Source organism: Populus nigra, chromosome 6, assembly GCF_951802175.1.
Source record: "Populus nigra chromosome 6, ddPopNigr1.1, whole genome shotgun sequence".
Taxonomy (NCBI): Eukaryota; Viridiplantae; Streptophyta; class Magnoliopsida; order Malpighiales; family Salicaceae; genus Populus; species Populus nigra.
Genome location: NC_084857.1, coordinates 6,121,454 through 6,138,852, shown reverse-complemented (window position 1 = coordinate 6,138,852; position 17,399 = coordinate 6,121,454). Strand labels below are relative to the sequence as shown.

General features: G+C 37.3%; 2 protein-coding genes and 1 pseudogene across 2 annotated transcripts; 1 reads left to right on the top strand and 2 right to left on the bottom strand.

Moving 5' to 3' along the window:
- Window positions 1-2,360: 2,360 nt before the first annotated feature.
- LOC133695824 (alpha-1,4 glucan phosphorylase L-2 isozyme, chloroplastic/amyloplastic-like) lies at window positions 2,361-8,087 on the bottom strand. Its single transcript, XM_062117777.1, has 14 exons — window positions 7,788-8,087; window positions 7,572-7,673; window positions 6,965-7,141; window positions 6,518-6,793; window positions 6,008-6,279; window positions 5,650-5,767; window positions 5,179-5,547; window positions 4,854-5,006; window positions 4,493-4,621; window positions 3,917-4,153; window positions 3,727-3,803; window positions 3,283-3,469; window positions 2,890-3,090; window positions 2,361-2,477 (listed from the first exon to the last, which is right to left on the bottom strand). Exons 1-14 carry the CDS (start codon window positions 8,037-8,039, stop codon window positions 2,361-2,363), a joined length of 2,667 nt encoding a protein of 888 aa, XP_061973761.1. The 5' UTR covers window positions 8,040-8,087.
- Window positions 8,088-9,305: 1,218 nt separating this feature from the next.
- On the top strand, window positions 9,306-14,492 carry LOC133698062 (putative SNAP25 homologous protein SNAP30; annotated as a pseudogene).
- Window positions 12,903-16,109, bottom strand: LOC133698061 (probable inactive purple acid phosphatase 2). Its single transcript, XM_062120938.1, has 2 exons — window positions 15,297-16,109; window positions 12,903-14,486 (listed from the first exon to the last, which is right to left on the bottom strand). The coding sequence occupies exons 1-2, from the start codon at window positions 15,984-15,986 to the stop codon at window positions 13,233-13,235; spliced, it is 1,944 nt and encodes a 647-aa protein (XP_061976922.1). The 5' UTR covers window positions 15,987-16,109; the 3' UTR covers window positions 12,903-13,232.
- Window positions 16,110-17,399: the final 1,290 nt, after the last annotated feature.

Genomic DNA, 17,399 nt, shown 5'->3' with positions numbered 1-17,399 from the left:
GTTCTATCAATATCAAGACGACAGGGAGCACGCTTCGCCCATCGAAGGAATAAAGAGAATGGATGGTACTGGATCTTTTAGAAACGTAAGAACCTGAGAAGGCCATGGCAGGATCTTGAATTAAAAAACAGAAGCAAGCATCCAAGAGCTAGCCCTCTCAAGATGGCAGGCAATAAGGCCACATTCCTTGTGATCTCATCAACCCCATATATAAATTACGATGTCCTTGTTGTTCTGTAGATCCGAAGACCATGGCATTATCTGCAATGCCCGTCCGTGAAGAGATTGGAATTAGACAGCAAAGAATTTGCACTCTCAGCTCCGGTCTCCACCTCTTCTTCTCTAATGGCACTCCCAGTTAATGTGCATAAAGTTCGAGTTCCGGATCCATGTGACCCCTCTCTCTCTCCTCCTTTTCTCTCTCTCTCTCTCTCTCTCTCTCTCTCTCTCTCTCTCTCTATATATATATATATATATATATATATATATAATCACGGAAATTGAATGATTTATCAAATCAAACGGTTGAGGACATATTGTCCCCGGCCCGCGCAACTACCAGCCTGTTTTATATCGGAGCAAATGTTTTAAAACAGTTTTTTTTTTTTGAAAATATATTAAAATATTATTTTTTATTTTTAAAATTTTATTATTTACATGGCATATCAAAATAATTATTAAAAATATAATTTATGAGCGCTTTTAAAATTCAAAAATAAACATGCAGGACACCCGTGGTGAATGTCATGTAAATTATAATTAGAAAAGCACAAGTGATTAATATAATGCAAAACAGACAGTGAGTTATGAAGGCAGAAATTATTCCAAAAATATTGCCTATGATGCAATATAGAGCACCGAGTAGATTACAGCTGTTTTCTATCTGAGATTAATTTTAGGGCTCTAAAAAAATATGCGAGGTTGGGTGTTTGTAGATTAATTTTTTGAATAGACCTTTTGCCTTCAATGGTAATTTTGAATTGCCACCCATTTCCTCAATTTTTTTCACCTTAATCCTCCATCTTTGAATTCTTCAATAAATTTGTTTAAATTGGCCATCAAATTGATCTTAAAATGGCGTAATTAAAAAAAAAACATGAATGGAAAAAAAAGGATACATGTGGCAACTACAATGATTTGTGTTTCCGTGTTGAGTCGCGTGTGGTAAACAATATTTTCACCATGTCTTTTAGTATTTGTTTATTAAATAATTAATCATCAAATTAGATTAGTCAAATTCACTAAAAAAGAAATAAAGAAAAAAATAGTTAACACCCAATTCGGTGTATTTGTACACATATTTTTGCTATTATGCTCCTTGTAATGCCTTAAAGCCATTGTAGAAAATGCCTCCATAAGAAAAAAATAGAAAAAAATTATTTTTAAAAAATTATTTTAGTATTTGTACACATATTTTTGTTTGTGTAAAGAAAACTAGTTACACTAACTGAATTGTTGCACTGATCAATTCGGTGAGATCTGTAATACCAACTAATTAAACTGGTTTCATATAATGTGAAAAATAAATTTTAAAAATATTATTTTAATATTTTTATAAATAAAAAAACATTTTGAAATGCAATATCCCAAACAAGCACATAAATTATATAGGTTCATTTTGTTATCAAAAACATACATAGGAAATAATTTGGTTAACTAACTCTAAGTATGAGAAAAATAAGTAATAGTCTTAATTACTATCATTTAACCATAAGTTCTTTACATCGGTTAAATAAAAAAAGTTACTATTAAACCTTTTAACAAGGTGATTAACAAAACAATTAACAGTTTATATAAATAATAAATTAGATTAAAATATTTTATAGCATCCTTGTTTCTACAATGTCAAAAAAAGAGAGTATATAATTTAAATATTAATTTTTCACCTTCAAGATAATTTTGTTACGTGCCACAGCCAGGCGCGGAAATAACCTATGTGTCGGAGAGTGGTACTATTGGCATGACATTATTACATTTAATTCCAAAATCACACGTCACCCTAAAACTAACAAGAATGACTTGATTTATTTACGATAATACCATCACCTTCAACCTTACAATCATTACTAGCGTCTCCAATAATGGCAGATGCTAGAGTACAATTCTGGAAACAAGCATCATATCTGGGATTGCTGCCTGCTTCTTTTTCTAAAAGCACTTGCTTCATTTGTATCTCTTCTTCCCTACGTTTCTAGAAAGGCAACAAATTAATGAAGGAGGCATACCAAACCCCAAAAACTCCATCGTCCTCCCATACATATGTCTCTCGCATATTCATGAATCGTATGTAATAACAGTACATCAAATGTGGGGTTTACACCAATATAGTTCGCACCCCCCGCCCTGCAGATATAATCAATTCAAGGCAATAGAACAGGTTGGATCCTCCATATATCTCTTGCATATTCGTGAATCGTTCTGTCACTGCTGAACTTGTATGAGCCAGCTGTATTCAAAATCGACATTTTTGTCCATCTCTGCCCCAGTTATCATTGAGTTTATCAGCACACATCTTGCACTGTAATCAATCCACTAGGCATGCTTCTATATATAATAATTCCATACATCTATAAATATAAACTTTAGGCATAAATGTAAAAATGATTTTACCTGTGGAACAAATTACCTCCAGCCACATTTTACAGGGTTGAATTTGCAAGGGAGCACATACATGCAGGATATTCATGGACATTGTATATGTATGTTTCATTGAAGTTCAAAGATGATTAGTCATATAGATTTCACTCTTCAGATTTCTATGCCTTTATTTTATAAACTAACTATCAAAAAAATTATTTGAACACTGATCTATCAGTGCAGCATATGAAGGGACAAGAAAAGTTGTATGCTATGTCTGCAATATGTGCGTGTCTAGCAAATGCTACTTACTTTCTGATCTTTATATGCCTCATCAACCTTCTCCTGGCACTCTACATAACTAGGGAAATCCTTGCCAACAAGGAAATAATCAGCTCGGCCATAACCTTCATTTCCTTCCAAGGATCCCATGAGTTCTTCATAGTTGTAATGGCCAAAAACACCATTTCTGACAAACGCCTTTACTTCTTCGAACCTTGGATCAGGGATAAACTGCAAACAAGATGAGATAGATAAAGTGACTTGGATAATGATAGACTCACTTTCTTTCTTTTTACCTCAGTTTACTTTAAAACAGGGAGTTGGTAGCGGAGTTTTGGTCAAATGTCAGGAGAAGTTATGGAAATCAGATGAGAATGTTTGGGAAAGTAAAAAAAAGAGTGTAGTCTTGTACAGCAGGCCTACTTTTCCCTCAGCCCTTTCCTTTCTTAGGCCTGCAATTTCGTGTGCCTCTGCACCAAAGAGGAAAAAATTATCTTCGCCGACCTCTTGCCTTATTTCAACATTAGCTCCATCTAAGGTGCCAATAAGAATGCAGCCATTCATTGCAAACTTCATATTGCTGGTTCCACTGGCCTCCATTCCAGCCGTGCTGAGCAATCAAATAATAAGATACAGTTGAATCAATAACTAAAATCTTGAATTAATAATGGAACCAACATCCTGCAGAACTACCAAGAATAATTAGCAATCTTGATGTAATTTGGGTGGCAGTTTTTGCAGTAATTCACATGCTTCTTTTGTCAGATTTGTGGTAGAAGGTGTCAAGGATATTGAACACATCTTATTCATCTGAATTGTAAGGAAGAAAAGAAAGGAAACCCTGTAATTCTGAAGTAACATGAATACCTGATGTGCTGCGAAAGCTCGCTTCCTGGAATCAGTACCTCTGCCACACTGACATTGTAATCAGGTACAAAGACAACCTGAAATAAGGGTGACAAACAAGAACGCAAATATGAGAAGAAGCTCACGATTTTCAGACATCAGCATTTGGACATAATTGATGAGTATTGATGATCACTTAGCCAAGCTATACCTTCAAAAGGTCGCCTATGTCTGCATCATGATTAACAGTAGTTCCCACATCTGTGATAAATTTCACAATCCTCTTGGCTTGGACGTATGTAGCAAATGCTTTGCCTCCAAATATACATACCCTAGGAACATACGTCGCCTTTCTTTCCTCAGGACTCATTTCTTTCATTTTCTTATAGCGATATACAATTCCCATTATATTCAGTAACTGCCGCTTGTATTCGTGGATGCGCTTTACCTGAGAATTAGAATTATTATATTACTTATAGACTCGAGATACTTTTCATTTGTAAATAAAATAAAGACGAAGAAGTTATCCTTTAAGATGTATTTTATTTTTTGCTCAACATCACTTGTATCAACAAAAGTGAGACCAGTGCAATTCAAGAAATGATTGTTGCCATTGATCATCATCAGCGCCACCTATTCAATTTAAAGTGTCAATGTTTTACTCGGAGCTTTTTAGTACCAGAAATCAGATATCAAGCACCAGGACTAAAGACCGAAATGACTTCTATAGAGTTGTATGATCAGATAAAACAGAAACAGATCAAGGTAAGGGTAGGCAGGAAATAACCTGTACATCAAACATTGCGTCAGCATTGACAATATATCCAGTCTTTTCTTTAAGGAAGTCCGCAACCTTGATCTTGTTTCTTTTTTTGGCTTCCCTCCACTCAGATTGGAGGTCCTCATTATCAGAAAACTGCGAAAAACTTGCATTTATCTGTCAAAATCTAATATGTATGAAGCTGATGAGGTCAAATTCACTGTTGTCCTGAAATGTAAAAGGAAAGACTCGCACACATGCAAGAGTGGCACATCAAAATATGGGCGTCAGAAAACATTTCAAGTGAAGTTACAATTGAAATGTCACCAGAGATCTAAGTTGAGCACAGGGCAACCAGTAGGTTGTAATGTAACAAATAACAATTTACCTTTGCAAGTGTCGACAGTTTCTCAGTGTTTAAGACCCAATCATCTGTTCCAGTCCACTTGGTTATGATTTTACTGAGATCTGGATTGCAAAAACGAATCCATCTTCTTGGTGTCACCCCATTTGTTTTATTCTGAAATTTCTCAGGCCACAACTGCCAAAAAGTAATGGATACTGAAATTACTTTAATCCTGAAGAAAATTCAATGCACAGTAGTCCTGAAGAAATACAAGATCTCATTATTTACTTTTATCCTCGAGAATATTCATGCAATTTCATGATCAGAAAGTGATATGAGAAGCAGAACAGAATACTAATTTACTTGCCTTATAGAACTCATTAAATACTTCATTTTTTACTATTTCACTGTGAATCTCAGCAACTCCATTTACAGCAGACCCGCTGACAACACATAGATTAGCCATGCGGACCATCTTTGGCAGATTTGGATCTGGGTCAAATGTCACCATATCTTTCGCATCAGTGTCCTGTTCTTCAGCAGCAGATTCAGTTTCTTTATCTGAGCCTTTAACTTCCTTAATGGAGTCAACAACAGAACTTTCTTCTTGTTTAACTAAAAATTCTAGAACTGAGTCAGGCAACTCAATATTATCAAGAATTCTCATTTGCTTTAGCTTATGCTGCAACAAGTCGAGATCCTCTGTGCCATACTCCGCAATTATGGTATGAATCAGCTGGATTACAGAAGGAATAGATGACAAGTGACAACAGAATTGAAGAGGAAAAAGTCTAAATAATTGATGTCTGTAAAAATCATCCCACCTCTTTAATCTTACCTCTTCATCAATCATCCTAATGATCTCAACATGTCGTGGCAGAAGTTTCTGCAAAAGGTCTAAGCTCCATTTCTCCAGAGCCTCAGGCAAAACTGTGTGATTTGTGTATGCAACAGTTCTGCATAAATCACAGAATCCTGGGGGTTATTAGCAACCACAACTAGAAGCCAACATATAGCCAATCGATGTGTAACAAAATTATTATACTGGAACGGTGATCTTTGTATGGATCAACTATAAATTAATTCAAATGCAAGCAGATGTGCAGCAGACACATTCATACGCTGTGGAACAAGCATAGTTTAATTACTGCCCCACTGGTTGCCACAGAAGTGCAAAAGCCCATGTAGAGAAGTACCTCTGAGTAATATCCCATGATTCCTTCCAGCTCAAACCCTTCAAATCTATCAAAATTCTTATCAGCTCCGGGATGCAAAGTGTTGGATGAGTGTCATTCATTTGCACTGCAACCTTATCTGGAAAATTTTCCCAATTTACAGGCTTCCCTGATCTCCTTTCAAAGTGAGCAATGATATCTTGGAGAGATGCAGAGCATAGTGTATATTGTTGCTTCAACCGTAGAATCTTGCCCTCAATTGATTCATCTCCAGGGTATAATATGTAGCAAATCTGATCACAACAAATCATCAAATGGAACCATCAGCTTTGGTATTAGAAATTCTAATAAACCGTTTCTAATCCCTATAGACATGTACCGAGGTGCTCTCAACAGATCTGGACAGACACACACTTTCACATATAATTTGCCATATAGTGCCCAAGCGGATCTTAAAATTTCAGTGTCTTAGTTTGTTGATCATAAACAGATTCATGAAATTAACTGCTATATGATTGTTACTTCACAGACCTTTTCGGCATTCTTTATAGCTGCACACGCCTTGGCATGATCGCCAGCATTATAAGCACGTAAATCAAATTCATTCGGTGCAACTTTAGTGGACCACAATCTAAGGTTTATTGTGGTTTTAGTTTTATATCCAGGAATTGGGACATCATACGCAACAGCTGTGATGTTTTCTCCTCCAATCCATTCTTTACTTCCATCAGGCTTGGAAATAACTTCTCCATAGAATTTAACAGAATAGGAGACATCATTTCTTACAATTTCCCATGGATTGCCCATCTGCCAAGAGATGCTTCAATTATTAAACAAATAGAGGAACATATAAATTATGCATTATGCATAAAAGCAATCAGCTTTGAATTTATGTCAATAAACCTTCAAACGAGATTTAGGGGGCTATACAAAAAAAAATGATGAGCTGTTTGAACAATACTAAACTCAAATGAATACCTCAAGCCAATTTTCTGCAACTTCCTCCTGCCCATCTTTTGTGATGAGCTGTTTGAACAAGCCATATTTGTACCTGAGTCCATAGCCCCAAGCAGGATAATTCAGTGTTGCTAACGAATCCAGAAAGCAGGAAGCAAGCCGCCCTAAGCCCCCATTCCCCAGTGCAGCATCTGGTTCCTGACATTCGTAAATTTAACAGAAAGATTTAAGAATGCTTATACACAATGTTGCTATGTTTATAGGGATGCCTGATAGAGAAAAACATATAAAGCTCGGCAAAGTTATCAATGAGTGTGTGTTCCGAATCCCGATACAATAGCATAAGATTTAGTAAATACTTAATTCATTCCATGTAAAAACTGTTTCGAAGCCAGTCATTTTACGGAAAGAAAGTCAGACTGTTGGGATTTGGATGCACCATTAGGCAACGCTATTTTGAGTTAAGAAAATCCAATTTACCAATACCTATAAGCAAATCATTTGGATTGCACTCATAAATCAGGAGACGAGGCATAAAGGAGTGATTCGAACATCTCCTTTGTAACCCAAAAAAACAGGAGCGATCAGCCATGATGATTGAACAAAACTTATCATAAAAACATCTTACCTGTCCAGCTACGTCCTCTAACTCGTGGCCCAACCTTTTCAAAGCATCAGCGTAAGCTCCTGAAAGCTCCAAGTTCCCGATGGCATTTAGCAATGCTCTGCCCTGCGACATAAAAAAACACAGTACATAACAAATCATCAGCAAGAACTAACCGAACTAGCACAGTAGGATTGGTTTTTAGTAGTTGTAGCCACCAGAAAACCGATAGTACTGAACCTGTAGATACTCCATAGACAGGTAATAAGCCTGCTTTACATTCATCTTCTCGTAGTACTTATATGTGGCATTCCAATTTATAATTAGCGAATCGCGAACGCTTTCTGCAGTTGCCACAAACGCCTTGGGAAGATCAAAATGTTCTGGAGAGAATAATGGTGTGAATTCTGCATGGTATTGAATACTGGCTGCAATAGATGCAGAATCAGGTTCGAGGGTCTCTAAAGAAGCTGTAAACACACAAAAACACATGAAAAATACCAGTACACGCTATTGAACGAGAGAACGCCAAACTGCAAAAGAGACTAGAAAGGGAAGAAATTATTAGTAGTACAACAAGAACCTTCTCCATTGACTGAGGGATCTTTCAATTCTTGCCTTTGGTCACTAGTAATGTTCTTGACGGACAAGTTTCTTCTTTTTAAACGATTGAAAAATCGTGGGGTTCTAACAAAGAAAAGATTGGAATGATTGGCTCTGTAGTTGAAGCCCGAAACTGAACTCGATTGAGCTGCAGAGAATGGTAAAGTAGCCATTAATTGTTTTTGCTCTCTGCTCTTGGTTTGATAGATTGAACAGAAAATGAGTGAAAGAGAGAGTAGCGTTTTGTCTTCTTATCTTCGTTTTGTTTTGGTGCCGCCAGTAGCATGACTCCATGTTCAAAACGAGGGAAATATTATTGATTGTCGTTTTCCGTCACTCGTTAATTACTACTAGGAAATAACTCCCCGCTAGTTTGATGATAGTGTATCTGCTGGTTCCAAATTTCCAGAACTGGAAGTCTTTTTTTAATAAGATATTTTTGCTCTGCTTCAGAGAAGAAGGATAGCCATCCTTTCAGGGTTGTTGTTGGCCAAATTCTATGAGGGGAGTACCTGAAGACATTAGTGTCTGCATGTCTTCAGTCTTCCTTGCAAGATTAATATTCCGTTTGGAATTGGATTTCAAAACTATTTTTAAAAATTTTAAAATTTTTTCAGTTTAAATTAACATATTTTTAATATTTTCATAACATTTTAATATATTAATATCAAAAATAATTTTTAAAAATTTACATGTTTTAAAATGAAAAATATTTTAAAAAACAATCGTAATAACACTTTCAAATACGTTCAAAAAAGCATTTTATTTTGCAGTACCGGTTATTTTTAAAATTTTTAATTTAAAATTATTTTAAAATGATATATTTTTTATTTTTTTAAAATTATTTTTAATATTATAATGATAAAAAATATTAAAAAATTAATTTAAAAAAATAAAATTTTTAAAAACAGCCACAAAAACACAAAAACAATTGAGGTGCCATCTTGTTGAGCACCAAGAATTGAGCCCATATTCCCTTTTTGAGTCAACAACCAGTTAGGCTTGATCCCGTAGGAAACAAAATTTGAAAATAATTGGGCCTGACTAGAAGAATCGAACATGGACCTTGACCCATCCAAACTAATAAGCTAAATAATCTTTCCTTAAAAACTGAAAACGTCAATTATTTTATTAAATTATAGAGAAGGGAAAGAGGACAAAGGAATCGCAACGGTCTGAAAATTCGTAAGGGGAACTTATATAACATAAGTACTCTTCTTCCATTTCCATGGGGACGAGATTTCTCAGATTAGAGAGGGAGAAAGAAGAGCCTTTCTTGTTTTTCGCGGCGCCTCCCATCTGCTTGATTTTTTCAAACACAGACAGATAGACAGAGAATATTGCTAAAAATTATCTCTCTTCCTTGTATTACTTGTATCAGAAGGAGTTTAATAAACAAACCTCCCTCTGATTCCCATCCTCTGGCTCTGGTCTTCTGCGTGAAACCTTTCTTGGCAATCGCCCAAGAATTATAATATCTACTCTCATTCTTTCATTCGGGTCTGAGGTACCCATTCTTTTATTGCTTTCCCTTTTTTAGTTCTAGTGATTTTGCTTTGAATTTCCATTTATCTTGCATTTCTTCAAAGCAAGATTTTTTTTTATTTCTTTTTCCTTCGTTGTTTGATTCTTATGCTTTTCTTCGTGATATCTTCTTATTGAAAATATGACTCAATTGTCTGGATAAGATGGAAAGACCAGGAATTTACTATTTTGTATTCGTTGGAACGGTAATTTTCACTCTTCTGGGCCAAATTCCGTTGTGCGTTTCATTAATTTGGCTTTTCTTTTTGCTGTTGTTCAAGACCCGAGATAACCAGAAGGAGCAGTTGGGATCCCTTCATGTTTGTTTAACTTTAATGTCTTCCGAAATGCAGCTTACAGTTTCTGGTTCTCTCTCGTTTTTCTCATCTACTTGTGTCAATTGGAGTTGTGTTAGTAATTAATTTCTGGGTTTTTCTAATGTTTGTGTTCGTCTTGAGATTTAATAAAAATGGTTGGAAAATCACCTGTTAGCATCATGAAGCATTTATTTCGTTAAGGAAAGAAAATGGAGAGGAAGAAAAATCTTCGTTGTCATTGCAGCTGATTGGCATTGTTTATGTTTAGGTGCCAGAATTGAAGTTTCACGCAGACTCTATTGTTCTCTTTTCCTGGTTTTGCACTCCCAACCATGCAAGTCTTCAATTGACGTGTTCAGTCTTTGCTCATACTCAAAATGTTTGGATTTGGGAAATCACCTGCGAATAATAAAGCTACCAAGCAAAGTTCAGTGAACCCTCCAGCCTCTTCTACCTCTAACCCTTTTGATTCAGATGATGAATCCAATGCCAAGCAAACACTTCATCTCGGAAAACTAGCTTCTTCCGAGTCCATGCTTAATGTTCCCGATAATGCTTTCCATGATAAAGACAGATACAAGAATGATTTCCGTGACTAGGGAGGGCTAGAAACCAAAGCGTTCAAGAACTGGAGAAATACGCTGCCTACAAGGCTGAGGAGACAACAAACAATGTTAATAACTGCCTCAGGATTGCTGAGGACATCAAACAAGATGCTACAAGGACTCTAGATATGCTGCATGCTCAGGGTGAACAAATCACCAGGACCCATAACATGGCTGCTGATATGGATAAGGATCTCAGTAAGGTAAGCTCAATGTGTTGTTATGAAATCATTTTCCGTACGCATTACTCGAGGCGGGAAACCGATTTTTGTTCTTTTAAAAAGAATGGTGAGAAGATGATGATAATACTGAAATTCTAGTCTTTATTATCTTCAGAGTTCAGGCTTGGTTCATATTGGCTGATTTTGCTCTTTGAATATAAATAAATCCATCAGCCTAGGGATCAGCACTCAACAAATTTTCATGCTCTCTGACTCACTGCAATAGCAATCCATAGTGCATCATGTTAGGTTGAGCAATTTGTATGTTTATATCATCAACAGGGCCTTGTCCTATATGCCTCTACGAAGATAAATCTGTTTCGGTTGAATTTGATAACACCACCAAGGATTTTTCCAAACAAATCTCCATGCAATTATTGAGCATATGCTTGAAAGGAAAAACAGAGTCTTGGAATGCAACACTTTTTCTATGCCCCTAACCAGATATGCTTGGCGTTTGGTCCATGCTATTATGAGAGAAAATTTATGTTGGCATCAGTTCGATTCAATAACTTGGTTGAATTCTCTGTTTTCTCTCTGAGATGTGAGAATTTATTTAGAAAGAAAGCAAACCATGATGCTATGCTGCGTACCTAAGGCTTAGTATTAAAATTCTATAAGGATAATGTCATTTTATTTCAACTGTCTGCCTGGCAAGAGAACCCTCAACAGGGAAAAAAAATGTAGTTGCAAGAGAAGGGAACTTTTTATTTTGCTTGAACGTTCAAAACATACACATTACCTAATAATGGATTACCATCGAAGAGCATACTGACTACCATCAAAGAGCGTATTAGATTACCATCGAAGAGCATATTTGATTGTTTTAAAAATACCTTTTTTTCCCTTTGATTCCTTTGGGTCTTGTTACCGGGATTCCTTCCACAGACATATTACTACAGTCAGGGATAACTTCTAATGATTTTATACTGCTATTGTCAGGGAGAGAAGCTCTTAAACAATCTTGGGGGCATCTTCTCTAAGCCTTGGAAGCCAAAGAAGACCCGGGACATAACAGAACCTTTGATCACAGCAGGTTTCCATCATCACTGGTTTGTTTCATTTTATAAAAATCGTTGCCTTATTATGTTCTTCTATGATCTGCTTTACTGGCCACAGATAAACCATCCAAAGTAAACCAATACAGCAAAGGAGAAAGAGAAAAGCTGGGATTAGCTCCTAAAGGACGTTCAGCTATTACAACTCCTCCTCCTGAACCAACAAATGCCCTGCAGGAAGTTGAGGTTAGTGTACTTCACAGGTGATTAGAACTTGGGAGAATAAAAGTGTGGTGTAATGTTGAGATTTATGCATATATGGGTGTGCTGATACCAGGTAGAGAAGGCAAAGCAAGATGATGCGCTTTCAGATTTAAGCAACATCTTGGGTGATTTAAAAGGCATGGCAGTTGATATGGGAAGTGAACTTGACAGGTCAGTTTGATGTCACTCGTAATTGAAAAAGTAAAATGTTTTGGGGCATTACAAGTTCATTATCAACATTTTTTGCTTCTCTTCCAAGAATATTTCTCATTATCAACCTTGAAAAGCAAAATTTTATGTGAGCAAAGCTACCAGATGATCTAACCAATGTCACTAACGCAGGCAAAATAAGGCCCTTGATCACCTTGGTGATGATGTGGATGAGCTGAACTCTCGAGTGAAAGGAGCTAATCAACGTACACGTCATTTGCTTGGGAAGTGAAACACTGGGCAGCCTGTATCACCTTCAGCATAACTGCTGTTTTAGCTGTTGCAACGGCATTCATTTGACATCTCGAAATCCCAGTTGTATTTAAAGAGAGCGTCTCTTTCAAGATATTGTTAATAAAAAATTCTATTCTTTGTTTCTTCGGCATATAATTTATCCATATGATCTACTTCACAAACTCATAGGTTGGAGAAATGGGGTTACTGATCTTCTTCTGACCCGAAAATAGAACAGCAAAACTTCCCATGAAATTTTGTCAGCTCTGTAGCGATTAGCAGTGAAATTCAGAATACGTGTTAGAAAGCACGGCCGGTAGAGCCCATTGTGTCACCTAACCTAAAAGGGAATGCAATTTATAAACACAACGCAATCGACTTTACAAACAGATTAGTTTTTGCTCCATCAAAACATGTTGCTACAAAAGCGTATGCTATCATACAATCCTTTTTAATGCTTTTATTCTCGCAAAATACAGAACAAAGATTTAGTATTTAGTATTTACAGTATACAAGTACGATGAGGTAGTTTTTTAGCAAACCTTATTAGACAAAGTAGTAGGAGGGCTTCATCTTCTCAGAAAACAATTAGAGAGGGCTTCATTTTAGCGCACCAGAAACTTTAACGACCCATTGCACACAAGCTCCAAAAATACGAGGAACCATGTCCTGCATGTATAGCCCAGCATCATAATTTCCTCGTAATCTTTCATATATCCTCACTTTTCACAGGAGTCCAGCTGGCCTTGTTACCATTTTGCTTCCTGGAATGGGATGCGTAGCCAAGAATATAGCCCACAAAAGCCCCAAGGACAAGAACACTTGCCCCCTTGACATACCATGAGAACGTAGAATCAACCACCCCAATCCTGGCTCCAGCATCCACACTAATGCTATCATCACCACTGAGAACTTCTCCAGATGCCAAAAACTCAACCATATCGTGCATCTTTCCATCATGGTTACCTACATAAGTAAGTGTTAGCTTCTCCTTTGTGGCAACCAATTTGGTGTACCCGAACTCCCCCCCACGGAACATAGACCTGGCTGGCTGTGGAAAAATTGGATCATTTGGGTGGTCTGATCTTGGCTCCCAGATGGGCTGCCAGTCTTGTCCTGCCATGCCAATCACAGCATGGACTGGAAATCCCTTCCAAGTGCTTCCGCAGATGAAGTTATTCACTGGACAAAACCTTTCGTATCTATGCACATGACCCCACAGTGCAAGGGTAACATTGTATTTCGTAAACAAAGGTTCCAAGTGCTCAAGCATTTTGTTCCTCATTGGGGCATCCCCGTTTTCATTGCTAGTAGTATACATTGGTCTGTGCCCTTGGACTACCACAAAAGGAGTCTTGCTCCGGTCAACTGATTCCAGATCTTGCTTTATAAAGTTATATTGGCTGCTCCCAGCAACAAAATTGGTCTCAGTTGATATGTACACAAAATGTACAGCCCCTGTGTCAAAAGAGTAGTAAAGGTTTCGGGTTGCAGGAGCACGGGTCCCAGTTGAGTCTGAAGAGTTCCCTGGCATGTTAAATTTTAGGCTGTAAGGAACCCCACATTCACCACCACCATCAGTTCCGTAAACTGCATTGGCCCAATCTGGTTTCCAGGGCTGTAAGGGCCAATCGTACTCATGATTGCCAATGCACACATGGTACGGCACTTTGGAAGCAACAGGTTCTACTTGGGTAAAAAAATGGTCCCACAACCATGAGTACCCTCTTGCATAGCTGATATCTCCTATATGAGAAACAAAAGCATGCTTGTCACCAATAGCTTCTATGTCTCGGAGGATCCACTTCATGGTTGATATGCTTTCATCTTGTGTACGGATAAAGGTAGCATATGGTGTTGAAGCTCCCATGTCCCCAAACAGGAAGGCTATTGTTTCATCCGAGTCTCCATTCCGAGAGACAAAGCTCCTAGTTGTGCTCCAACCCTTAGAGTCGCTTCCAACCTGTTATCAAGATTTTCCAACTCAGATGGTGGGCAAGCTAGCTAATTGAAATTTATCAACTACAGTTGTTGCTGCAGTGAAGTTAGAAGCGTGTCATCTGGGTAAGAAGCAGATAATACTACCCGATTTATCCACTCATGTACATGACATAGAGAAATCAGGTGAATACAGATCAAAGCAGCTGGTCATATGAAAAGAGGCAGCGAAAGCAGAATTTTACACTGTGGATGACCATGAAAACTATGATTGACTCCAGATTTGATAATTGATGTCAGAATGTTTCTGAAAACGTTATGTTGTTTGGCAGTCGGCGCAAAACAAGGAAAATGAAGTGCGATTGAAACAACTTGCCAAGCCAATAACATGTAGTTTTAAGAATGATATTCGTAGTAGAATGCATTCTACAATTAAATAGCAAGCGGAAGAAGAGGAAAATGCACATTAGAAAAGCAACCAAATTCCAAAAATCAATCTTTCACTCAATTATCAATCTCGTGAAAAGCATGAGCCTGGCACATGCAGCAGAAAACTTTGCCTTTTTCCATCTAGCTTTCATCCCTAAAGGCATGGATGTATGTGATTTTTTGAAAATAGAAAAAGAAATTCTAACATGCTGCAAAACCAAGGTAGCTCCAGAAAAGCAACCACTAAACCGTGCAGCAAAACAAAATTGAAGTCTTCCAAGCTAAATTATGGACTAAAAGAATGGAAATGAGCAAAAACACAAAAAAAAACGGATATTTCTCATGCCTGAATTAAAAATTATAAAGAAAAAAACAGAGATTAAATATCAATTAAAAATTAGATTACCTGATAATAATACCTAACACCTTTCTTCAAATCCTTCATTACCCCATCATGGATCCAACCCGGATCTCTCCACCCAATACTCCCATTTGCCGGAGCATCACACATATCCTCCCTTTCGTACCTCACCACACGTGCCACACTCACGTGACTCCACTCCCCGTCCCTCTCTCCCCACTTCACACTCCTCTCCTCTCCATCACCCACCACAAACATCACCCTCATCTCGTCCTCAACATCCGTATATGCCAAATGGATCTGCTCTGGCCCATGACCCGACTCGAACCCGACAACATCCGACTCCGCCAGAAAATGGGCCGTCCCAGGGAGGGGGTTGTGATCATGGTCATGGCGTTTGGGGTTGATTTCGGATTCGGTCCAGTGGAAGATCCGGAAAGAGTAATTGGAGCGGAGGTTGGTGATGGGCAAGGAAATGGAACCCGACCCGGATTGCCATGAAGGAGAGGAAGAAAGGAACTTGTAGCCAATGAAGTGGTCGTGAGGTGAGTCAGGAGGTGAATAGAGCCCGAGCCAGTCGAGTTTGGAAGGTGAATCAACGTTGGACCAGGAAATGGTCACTGTGTCACCGGATTTCTGGAGGGTTGTTGGAGTCACGGAGATGGTGACTTTGGAGAGGGAAGTTTGAGTGATGAGGGAGAGGAGGAGGAGGAGGAGGAAGATAGGGAGCTTCATCTTTTGTTCGTAATAATGAAGGCAAGGCAGAAGCAAGAAGGTGACTTTGATTAATGTTGTTGAGATCTGGAAAAGTGGAGGGAGGAGGTTCGCTTATTTTCTTTATCTTGGAGATTAGATGGAAGGCAACTATCTTGTTTTATATGTTTTGTAAAACAAAAATAGTAATAATCGAGTTACCGTTTGTAAGTGCATGAATTTGGAAATTCGGTTTAAATTATGGTTTTTTAAATTTAAAAAAATATATATTTTTAAATTATTTTAATGTGATAATATTTAAAATAAATTTAAAAAATAAAAAAAATAATTTTAATGTATTTCTAAAAAAAACATTTTTAACTGTTAATTCTAAATATATTATTTTGCTCCAGTGCTAATATTTTTATTTAATATATATAAAAGTAATTAATAATATTTAAAAATAAAGATATAAAAAGACAAGCTCTCGAAAGTCTAGAAAGAGAAAAGGAAAGAAGCGAAGAGTACTGGGGGGGGGCCAACAGACTTTTGGAGTTCTATCAATATCAAGACGACAGGGAGCACGCTTCGCCCATCGAAGGAATAAAGAGAATGGATGGTACTGGATCTTTTAGAAACGTAAGAACCTGAGAAGGCCATGGCAGGATCTTGAATTAAAAAACAGAAGCAAGCATCCAAGAGCTAGCCCTCTCAAGATGGCAGGCAATAAGGCCACATTCCTCGTGATCTCATCAACCCCATATATAAATTACGATGTCCTTGTTGTTCTGTAGATCCGAAGACCATGGCATTATCTGCAATGCCCGTCCGTGAAGAGATTGGAATTAGACAGCAAAGAATTTGCACTCTCAGCTCCGGTCTCCACCTCTTCTTCTCTAATGGCACTCCCAGTTAATGTGCATAAAGTTCGAGTTCCGGATCCATGTGACCCCTCTCTCTCTCCTCCTTCTCTCTCTCTCTCTCTCTCTCTCTCTCTCTCTCTCTCTCTCTCTCTCTCTCTCTCTATATATATATATATATATATATATATATATATATATATATAATCACGGAAATTGAATGATTTATCAAATCAAACGGTTGAGGACATATTGTCCCCGGCCCGCGCAACTACCAGCCTGTTTTATATCGGAGCAAATGTTTTAAAACAGTTTTTTTTTTTTGAAAATATATTAAAATATTATTTTTTATTTTTAAAATTTTATTATTTACATGGCATATCAAAATAATTATTAAAAATATAATTTATGAGCGCTTTTAAAATTCAAAAATAAACATGCAGGACACCCGTGGTGAATGTCATGTAAATTATAATTAGAAAAGCACAAGTGATTAATATAATGCAAAACAGACAGTGAGTTATGAAGGCAGAAATTATTCCAAAAATATTGCCTATGATGCAATATAGAGCACCGAGTAGATTACAGCTGTTTT